This window comes from Thamnophis elegans, chromosome 7, assembly GCF_009769535.1.
Source record: "Thamnophis elegans isolate rThaEle1 chromosome 7, rThaEle1.pri, whole genome shotgun sequence".
NCBI lineage: Eukaryota > Metazoa > Chordata > Lepidosauria > Squamata > Colubridae > Thamnophis > Thamnophis elegans.
In genome coordinates this window covers 84043989-84055271 of record NC_045547.1, presented here as the reverse complement: position 1 = coordinate 84055271, position 11283 = coordinate 84043989, and the positions used below count along the sequence as shown (strand labels likewise).

General features: G+C 43.1%; 1 protein-coding gene across 1 annotated transcript in view; it reads left to right on the top strand.

Annotated features, from left to right (window-relative positions):
- The window catches only part of FRMD4A (FERM domain containing 4A), a 168392-nt gene extending 166902 nt beyond the window's left edge, over positions 1-1490 (top strand). Inside the window, 1 exon segment of the mRNA XM_032221900.1 lies at positions 644-1490. Coding sequence (XP_032077791.1) covers positions 644-799 — 156 coding nt within the window. The 3' untranslated portion in view covers positions 800-1490.
- The last annotated feature ends 9793 nt before the right edge of the window (positions 1491-11283 follow it).

Below are 11283 nucleotides of genomic sequence, written 5' to 3'. Positions count from 1 at the left end.
GAGGAGGAAGCTGGAAGCATGGAAGTCAGGATCAGGATCAGGGCAACCTGGGAGCTCCAAGGGGTAAGAGGGAGTTGGAGCTGGCAGAGAGAGAGAGGAGAGAGAGATGAAGCCTGGGCCGTCCGTCAGCCCTCAGATGGAGAGTCAACAGCCTCCAGGTCTGGAAGTGGCTGATGAGGAAGAGGAGGAACAGCTGGGCCCAGTGCCTGACACGCGGATGTACAGAAGGCAGAGGAGAGGAGAGCAGTGGAAATCTATGGGCCGCGTCTTTGGGAAGGAAGAGCCACTGCTGCTAGCGAAGCCCCACCCTAGCTCTGGGGATCAAAGGCAGGGGGCAGAGATGAATAGATGTGGCAGAGGAGAGGAGAGCAGTGGAAATCTATGGGCTGGTCCTCGGGTCAGAAGAGCCACCGCTGCTAGCGAAACTCCACCCTAGCTCTGGGGATCAAAGGCGGGGGGGCGGAGATGAATAGATGTGACAAAATAATTATTCACCTTCCACCCAGGACTTGTTAGTGAGAGAGAACTTTTACACGGGGGTTTGCCAGCACTTCTAATAAAGGAAAGTTGATTTAAATACAGGGGGTTTGTTGTGTTTGGGGAGGTGGGTCAGAACAGTCACTGAGCGATCCGTCGTAAGTAGAGTTCCACCCGTAATGCAACGCGGACTAAATGCAAACTTCCATCTCCCCGCAGGAGCTACAGCGAGAGTTGCTACCTGGATTCTGCCCTCTATCCAGAGCTCTCCGACGTCCAGTGGTACGGGCAGGACAAAGCCAAGCCTGGGACTCTAGTCTGACTTCAGCTGTTCCGATGCATCCATGCCATTTTTGGGGGGGTAAAAAAAAAGAAGAAAATCACCTCACTGCCTCTTCATTTGCCTTATCCAGCTGCCCGACACACCACCGAAAAGCACTTTTGGCCACCGGACAAGTGAAGACGGTTATCCCCGAAGGAGCAATTGTCTCCGTAGTGCAAATCCCCCCCCCATGCACACACACACACCATTCTTCAGTCCCCGGTTCTGCACACACGCACTCGTTCCTCCCACCCCACCCCCGCGGGTGTCAAGGCGAGATAATCTGGGTGACCAATCCAAACCTTTCCTGGGTTACCCTCAGCGCGCAAAAACGTATATATTCCGGCGTGAAGCGGTGAAATTGAAAATTCCCGTTTTGAAACGCAAAACGCAAAGCGGGCGTGAAGAAGGATGGCAAACGCCCGTTTTTGGTCGAAGGCAGGAGATCTGGCCACGCTTGGTCTCCAGAGACGAGTGAGAAGAGGGTCAAAGATTTTGGTAACTTGCCCGAAGGACTCGCTTTTCTCTCAAATGGGGCGTTTTTCTTAAAGAAGCAGCAATAGTCTTTGTGATGCTCTTTTGAGGCCCGACAAACCTTGAACCATTTTAGATCAGGGAACGTATTTGCTGAACAAAACTCCGCATTGGTGACAGGAAAGGCATCTGGCCATTAAACACTCTGCTAGCTCCATTCGGTTGCCCAGACTCCGCCCCGCTAGGGATTATTATTATGGGGTCGTTAAAAAAAGATGATGAGCTTGATAATAGACAAGAGTGGTGCGGCGGCCTAGAGGCGGAGCTCTCGCCTCATCACCAGGAGGCTGTGAGTTCGATCCTGGGTAGAGGCAGATATTTCTCTCTCTGGCCACAATGAGAATGTATCTGCTGAACAAAACTCCACTCTGGCAACAGGAAAGGCATCTGGCCATTAAACACTCTGCTAGTTCCATTCAGCGGCCTAGATTCCACCCCGCAGGGGATTATTATGGGATGGTTAAAAGAAGATGGATATAAACTAGGATCTGTTGGGAGAAACCAGTTGGGAGAACCGGGAGGCAGGCCAGGTTATGAGGAAGGGGAAATTTAGTAATTTTTGCAACATTCCAGGGAAAAAAAATAAATAGCAAGCGCACACTGTGATACGCGCTTGGGAGAACTGTCCTCAAATGAAGTGAAAATGCCCCCCCCCAAAAATGCTCAGTGTTATCAAAACAAAACCAACCCCAGACAAGGGAAGATCTCAAATTAAGGGATGAATTAAGGGAAGGTAGATCGGGAGATGAGGGACGTGATCTCAGAAAGTATATTACCTATTACTAATCATAGGAAAAGCGGTTTGTGATTCCCCCCCTGGGGGGGGAGATTTTTCTTCCACGAACAAGAGATGATGGGGCTGAAACTAAATTGACCTTCCCTCCGTTCCTAAAATCAACCGTCCGGTGTATTTCACCCACCTTGAATTCCAAAACGGAGTTGTTGAGACAGAACAAGGGAGCAGACACCCGAGCCGTGATTTCTATGAATCGAGAAAGCCATCCGCGTCCAAAAAAGCCTCGATGGTTTTATTAAAACCCAGATGAGACCTCCGTGGTCCCGGGCTGAGCATCTTTGGGAGCCCACGGGCGTCTCCACAAACCGCCCTCTCTGCTCGTCTTGAGCATTATGAGCAAGAGCCAAAATCTGTCCTTTTGGGGAGGGCGGGGGGGGGGTACCCTTTCATTAGCCACCCCTGATCTGGCCAGCTCTCGAAGTCAGCAAGCCCCGTGTCTCCGCCATGGTGCTACTGTGATTTGTTTTTAATGGCCACCAGACAACCAAGATCCCTTGCCTTTCTTTGTGTGTGTGTGTGTGTGTTTGTGCGTCAGTTTGGCAATAGCAAAAAATTCAAGAGAGTCCAAAGATAAAAACAACAACAAATAAATAAAAATGCCCATCAACTGCTTCCATTAGCAAACGACAAGGAATAATCAGGAAAAAAGAAATCAAAAGGAACTTGAAAGTGGCTCGCTCTTGAAGAAACGGATCAGGGAAGGGACAAGGTTGCGGAGGGCGAACAGAAGAAAAAGTAGAGGCACCTTGTTGGATAATGTGAGGGCTGGTCCTCGATTTGCAACAATTCGCTTAATGACGAGGTTACAACCGCACTGGGGAAAAAAAAAAGAGAGGCTTATGACTGTTTTTCCACACTTCACGATCCCCGCACGATCGAAATTCAGATGCTTGCCAACCGGGTTCATATTTATGACGGCCCCGGAGGTCACGGGGTCCCCCTTCGGCGACTTTCCGACGAGCCGAGTGAGAATGGGGAAGCTCAGTCCACTTAACAACCGAGTTAACTCGCTTGGCGACTGCAATGATTCGCTTAACAAACGGGGCAGGGAAAGTCCTAAAACGGGGCAGAGGCCCCCCCCCCCCACTCAGCAACCGTCTCGCTTAGCCAAGGAAAATTTGGGATCCACCGTTAACGACGCTACAATTGTCGTAACTGTGAGTCAGCCGTTGAGCGTCCGGGTGTCAGCCACGTGACCACGGGACAGGCTGAAAAGGTTCGTGTGTGGGAAAACAGTCCCCAAGTTTTTTCAGCGACGTCGTAACTTCGATCACTAAGGGAACGGTCGTAAGTCGAGGACCTCCTGTATTTAGGCCATGGACAAACCACGGAGAGGTCAAAAGAGGCAAGATGGCAGCTGCCCCACCAAACTCCAGACTGCCATCCCTGGCAAAGAAGCAAGAATCGGGGAGCAATTCCAGCATTTTATTCTGTGTTGATTTCCACCAGCTGGACTATCAAATATTATCTTTTAAAATCTGGTCAATCGTTTACTTATTCGCTCATCCAAACCAGAAAATAAACTTTTGGGTGATGTCTGGACATCATGAAGACATTTCTTTTAAGGTCAAAATAACGGATCACTGCCCTTACATACTCATGTCTTTATGGCTTATAGTGTTTTCCAATCTCGGCAACTTTTCAGATGTGCGGACTTCAACTCCCAGAATCCCCCAACCTGGGGAAGTTCTGGGAGTTTGAAGTCCGCACATCTGAAAAGGTTGCCCAGGTTGAGAAAATGCTGGGTTTTTATATTAGCATCCTTTTGCTGGTCCCCTTCTTATTAAGAGGGACCAACGAACCAGGGTATTGGAGAGCAAGAATTAGCAGAATTCTCCGCTTCTCTTGTCAATCTGTTCATTTTCCCAGAGGGAGGGAAGGAACGATCTACTATTTTAAAACATGCAACATGCTTTGAAACATACCACGTCATGGGGTTTGTTTTGTTTGTTAAAGACCGACTTTTCAGTTCATCAGCAGCTAGAAATCTTGAATTTATTCTTGTTGTTTTTAATTTGTATGCAAATGAGAAGCCAGAATGCTGGCAAATGACCAGGGTCAAATGGGAAACGCATAACCAGATATTCAGGGAGTTTCGGACGACTACAGAATTGCCAAGTTCACCCCCCCACCCCAGGTATAAGTCGGTGGTATCCAATGCTACCCATCACAATGTTTGGCTCACAGCCAAAATTCATTCTCTGAAGTCACGCCTTCTAGATTTAGTGAGATTTTGGTGTGTGACTTGAGCAGAAAGGCAAAACTAAACTTAAAACCCAATCAGAACCTGTAACCCTGGCTGCAAAGATAATTAAAAGTGGAATAAAAGAGCTCACATTCTTCAGCTAGTTTGCAAATGGTCCTTGGGGCATTGGTTTGCTGTTGGGGGGGGGGGAAACGGGGTGATTTCCAAGGTATTTTTTAATTTCTTTCGATCAAGGCACTTGTGAGCCAGTCTGGTAGTAAAGACAGAAATGAAGTAAAACAGGTTTTACTGTTTAAACTCGATTCAGTTCTACGGAAAAAAAATAAAAATGTACATAAGAACGTTAAACCGGGAGATCGGAATATAAACAAGGAAGGGGGATTTTTATTCATGGCCCCAATTAGCCCCCTACCCACCCTTGAATTCTGCTTTTATATAGAGGAAGGAAGGGGTGCTCCTCCTATTAGTTCCGAAAATGCTTTTAGTCTGTACGTAAAAACCTTCCCTCCCTTCTCCCCGCTTTGTATATGCATTCGCCCCATGTCAAAATGGGGGGGCCAGGGTTTATTTTTTAAATGATATTATATGCAGTTGGGTGTTGAAAATGTTGGGAAGAGAAGAAGAAATAAAAGAAGGAAGTCGGTTTTGTTTTTCAACTCAATATTACTTTTGGAGACAGCAGATTCATCCAGGTGCTATCATGATGACCAGTTATACTGCTTAGATATAAAGAAAGGAACATCTATATCCATATATATATATATATATATATATATATAGTATATATAATTATATATATATATATATATATATATATAATGCATACATACAAATACATACATACCCATACCATACATAAATATATATGTGTGTGTGGTGTGTGTGTGTAATATATATATCTATATATGCTATATATGCATATATATGCATATATGGATATAGATGTATATATATGTGTGTGTTATATATATATGCATACATACAACTATACATATACACATACATACATATACTGTGTGTGTGTGTGTAATATATTATATATATATATATATATTATATATATATATATATATATATATATATATATATATATATATATATAATAAAAGCTCCCTTCTTATGTCTTTATATATATAGATAGATAGAGCAACTCTCGTTCCACATTTTTTTTAACTGAAAAAAAAAGACAGAACTCTTCTGAAATCGACTGTAAAGCATGTAAAATGATTTGGACTCCGTTACAGCAGCGATCAAGAAAAAATGATTATACGCTGTGGAGTTGCAGAAAATTGTGTTTTTTTTTAATCCGCTTTTAATTTATTCTTTTTGTATTAAGAATTTGTATAGTTCTCTTTACATTTTGCAAAAAACGGTGTTGTGAACACACTTCCTTATTAAAGCATTTTCAAGATGAAAATAAATCAATAGATCTGACCCCCGTGTGCAGCTTTTTCCGAAAACCTTCGACCACCCTGGCCGTCCTCCGGGATTGGGCGGCCTATAAATTTATTAAATACTTAAAATTAAATAACTTATTTTAGCCAGTTTTGCCTGAAACGGAAAAAAGGAGCAGGATTAGACCCGCTCAGCCCTACAGCGATGGAAAATCATTTCCATATTCCTGCCCAAAAAGGAAATATGATACGGAAATTACCCATGAGGTTTCCAAGAGTCTGGGAAATTTATTTTACACACTGTTTTTAATACTGAATCTTGCACAAATCCCAGCACCAGGGGTTTGTAGTATAGCTTTGATTGTCATTGTACATCATGTATGCAACGAAATTAGTTGTGGCCTCACTGGTGCAATCCATGACAAGAAATACGAGCAACACAAATAGTAGAAAGAATAATCCCCCATGCAAGAAATTGTCTGTTTCTGCTTGTGCATGGAGCAATTGTGGTTGTGTGAAACTGTAAGAAGAGGTTGGACAGCCGTCTGTCTGAAATGGTGAATCGGGGGTTGGACTAGAGGACCTCCAAGGCCCCTTCCGATTCTATTGTTCTTTCAATGACTGTGAGTTTTGCTTTAACCTATTAGGCCGCTGTGGGCTGGGCCACAATGCAGGCTAGAAACTTCTATTCCTGGTAACCTGGTTTTGGAGGGTGCAAGGAAAGAGTTGAATCAAGGCTAGTGGCCAAAGCCAACAGAGAAAGTGGTTTTGGAATAGAATAGAATAGAAGAGCCGAGGTGGCGCAGTGGTTAAATGCAGCACTGCAGGCTACTTCAGCTGACTACAGTTCTGCAGTTCGGCTGTTCAAATCTCACCGGCTCAGGGTTGACTCAGCCTTCCATCCTTCTGAGGTGGGTGAAATGAGGACCCGGATTGTTGTTGGGGGCAATATGCTGACTCTGTAAACCGCTTAGAGAGGGCTGAAAGCCCTATGAAGCGGTATATAAGTCTAACTGCTATTGCTATTGCTATTGCTATAGAATAGAAATAGTTGGAAGAGACCTTGAAGGTCTTCTAGTCCAACCCCCTGCTTAGGAAGAAAACCCCACAGTACTACTTCAGACAAATGGTTAGCCAATCTCTTCTTTAAAACTTCACAACTTCTGGAGGCAATTTATGTTCCACTGATTAATTGGTCTCATTATCAGGACATTTCTCCTTAGTTCTAGGTTGCTTCTCTCCTTGATTAGTTTCCCCCCATTGCTTCTTGTCCTGCCTTCAGCTGCTTTGGGGAATAGCTTGACTCCCTCTTCTTTGGGGCAGCCCCTGAGATATTGGAAGACTGCTGTCATGTCTCCCCTAGTCCTTCTTTCTATTAAATTAGACATATCCAGTTCCTGCAACTGTTCTTCATATGTTTCAGCCTCCAGTCCCCTAATCCTCTTTGTTGCTCTTCTCTGCGCTCATCTTAACAAGGAGCTAACAGCCAATTTATGACAACCGCAGATTCGGCTGACATTTTGCAATCTACGCTTCCCATAAACTGCCATTCCATGTTGTACAAAAGGATAACTAAACTATAAACTATAAACTATAACGTTAAACTATAACTATAATGTTATTTTCAACCGACATGCTATACAAAAATTAATGTATTATTCACGAGCTGGAGTACCCATCGATTCAATTATTGGACATAAAGTGGCCTTTTTGACAATTCCCTCCTACATCTGAAAGCAGGACAAGAAACAATGGATGGAAACTAAAGAGAAAAGCAACCTAGATGTATGGGAAAAAAATTCCTGACAGTGAGGACAATTGACCAGTGGAACAGCTGGCCACCGGAGATTGTGGGGACTCCCAACACTGGAGGCTTTTAAGAAGAGATTGGACAACCACTTGTTCTGAAAATGGTAGGTTTCCTACCTGAGCACGGGGTTGGACTAGAAGACCTCCAAGGTCCCTTCCAACTCCATTAGTCTATGAACTCCTTTTTCCCCATCAGATTTTTTTTTTGTAAAAAGCAAAAAAAAAAAAAATTACACCACCTGAAGAGTCAGTGGTGAGAGACAAAAACAACTGCTTAGCAATAAAGGAGAAAATTTTAGCTCAGGGTATGAAATGAGGGGTCCTTGGTGCTCTCTGAGCTTGGTTTTTCCTTGCAAGAAGTTTCATGTTGTGGCCCAGCAGGAGCCGTTGGAGCTGCCTCCAGACTCCGACAGCGAGGGGCCCTATGAGTCGGCTCTGGGGGATGTGGAGGACCCTGGACAGGGTTCCGACTCCGAGCAGGGCGCAGAGAGGCTGGTTGGCCACCAGGAGGCGCCTGAGCCTTGGACCAGTGGGGAGGAGACAAGGGAGAGTGATCCAGAAGCCAGCAGTGAGTTGTTCCTGGATGCACGCCATCAAAGAGCTACTAGGCGTCAGGAACAATTACGCAATTACAGGAGGTAATTGTGCTCAGCTGGTGGTCATTAGGCTCCTCTCCAGACTATAAAAAGACTGCTTGTGCACATGCCCCTTTTGCAGAAGCCAACGCATTGACTAAAGAGAACTGTTGTAACTAACTTGGCAGGCTGGATTGCTGCCAAGGTTTGTCTGAGTCGCTGCCAAGGTCCTTATCTGTTTGTTTGTTGGCTTTCAGCCACCGAGATTTTGGTCTTGTTATTAAAGGACATTCCAGTTAAGCTTGTCTTGGCTTTTGTTACTGGACGGAGGAGGAGGTCAGAACAATGACCCAACTAGGGAACATCAACAGTGCTAATCTGTGGATAATGAAACACCTGCAAGAAAACAACCAAGCTCATAACTGCTTCCATTGTCCCCCACAGACGCTCCGGTCATTGCTAAGTAGTCTAGTACTAGTTGAAGTAGTCAAAAATCAAGGCATGGTGGCCTACACAGACACCACTCTGGCCCACACGTGTCTCTCTTGCAGAGCAAAATTATAACTTTGTAAATCACAGAGAGGCCTTTCTGGATTATTTAGAGACCATTCAACCGAAGCCAAGATGGAAAACGTTGGGAAACCACTGAAATGATGGTTTGGGTTGTAACCCGAGTGCAACTTCCAATTCTATGAAGCCTCCTCCGAGATGATGCATTCTCAGCTACGGAGGCTTCCTCTGGGAGTTTCTGTTTTGATAGCACCGTCTGCTGAAGCCCGGATTACACGACAGCCTTGCGGTTCGAGCTCTCTTCCCTCATCACGGTCTACAAAGTTTCCGATGAAAGTCCTCGCCTGTCCCAAGAGGCCTTGAAGACACGTGGCTCAAACCGGGGAAAGGACCCACCGAAAGGCAGCCAAGCAGATCGGTTCTGCTTTTGGAAAAAAAACTTTTTAAAGTTTTTAAGTTTTTATTTAAAGAAATAATTGCTGAATGGACTGGAATGGAATAAAAATAGAATAGAAAATAGAACAGAATATAAAATAGAATAGAACAGAGCATAGAACAGAATAAAATAGAAGATATAAATAGAATAGAATATAAAATAGAATAGAATATAAAATAGAATAGAATATAAAATAGAATAGAATATAAAATAGAATAGAACAGAGCATAGAATAGAATTTAAAATAGAATATAAGATAGAATTGAATATAAATGGAATAGAACAGAGCATAGAATAGAATTTAAAATAGAATATAGAATAGAACAGAGCCTAGAACACATATAAAATAAAATATAAAATAGAATATACAATAGAATAGAACAGCATAGAACAGAATATAAATGGAATAGAATATAAAATAGAATATACAGAGCATAGAATGGAATAGAAAATAGAATAGAATAGAAAATAGAATAGAATATAAAATAGAACAGAGCATAGAATATATATAAATAGAATAGAATATAAATAGAATAGAATATAAATAAGAATAGAATAGAATATAAAATAGAATAGAACAGAGCCTAGAACACAATATAAAATAAATATAAAATAGAATATACAATAGAATAAACAGAGCATAGAACAGAATATAAAATGGAATATACAGAGCATAGATGGAATAGAAAATAGAATATAAAATAGAATAGAATATAAAATAGAACACAGAGCATAGAATAGAATATAAAATAGAATAGAATATAAAATAGAATAGAATATAAAATAGAATAGAATAGATATAAAATAGAATAGAACAGAGCACAGAATGGAATGGAACAGAATAGAATAATAGAATAGAAACAGAAATAGAACAGAACAAATAGAATATAGAACAGAACAGAATGTTTTCCAAAAGAAAAAACACCAAGAAGTCCAGTTGCCTTTCTTTTTTCTTTTTTCCAACCAGCCCCTATTGGTAGCCATGTCCCCTGCTTTGAGGGCATCTAAGAACTAACCAGGTTCAATCCAAGCCCAGCCATGGTCAGTGCAGTGCTGCCATCTACTGGTAGCCACCAACAGAAACCTCCTTCTATGCCGTATTTCGGGCAGCCTTGAAATCCCCTTTGCAAAGGATATTATTTCCTGCACACGCGGCGGATGAACTTACACCAGAGGTCTTCAAATCGGCAACTTTAAGGCTGAAGTCCACAAGTCTTAAAGTTGCCAACTTTGGGGACGCCTTTAATTACGGCACTTTTAATTTTCAATATATTTGTTTTGTTTTCTCATAAAGAATAAAATATGAAAGAGAAAAAAACAAAAAAGGGGAAAAAAAAACCACCAGACTTCCAGCACTGACAAGTGAAAGAAAGAAAGAAATAAAGAAAGAAAGAAAGAAAGAAAGAAAGAAAGAAAGAAAGAAAGAAAGAAAGATGGATGCATGAAAAAGAGGGGGGAAACTATCCAAGGACCAAATAAACATTAAACATTAAGAGAATCCACCCCGGCTGGATACTAAAAAAAAGAAAGAAATAGATAAATTCTCCTCCCCTTTACATACGGCTGCCTACAAATAGTTCTAGATACTACATTAAATAAACACATATTCCAGGTGAGGGAATTTCCAGCTAATAATCACATTTAACTGCGGTGCTTTAAGTTAGTAAAGTTATACCCTTGTTTCAACTACCTGTTCTTCCCAAAGGCATGAAGCCAACTCCTGGTCCCGACAAAAACCCCCTTTTATGAATTTCCTGTGAATTCCGCTTCTTCACATCCAGCAAAGTCTTTCAGGGGAGGATTTACAGTCACAGACCTCATCTGGCTTGGAGAGCTGCCAGGACGATCTCTGCAGAACTTGGCAAGGAGCTTCGGAGAGTCACGAGCCAATGAAGCGAACTAATGGTCTCCTGCAAACTCCATTCCCCTTTCGCTCCTCTTTTATCTCCTCTGGAGGGGCCATTCACCGTCCACACTGTGGCCTTACTCCAAAGTCGACCCCTGTTCTTAGCTGCTCCCTTCATCTGGCAGCTCTGCCCATGTGCACACTGGGAAGAGGCTCCTGCTGTTCTTCTGCCTCACTGCTGTCTGACTCCGAAGGCAGCTGATAACTGGCATACGTCCCTGGCCATATCTCTGCCTCCGATGCAGAGCCCTCATCCGAGCCTTCCCCAGACTCCAGGACTGGCCCAGGTTCCTCCCCAACCTCCTCAGTGTCCGAATC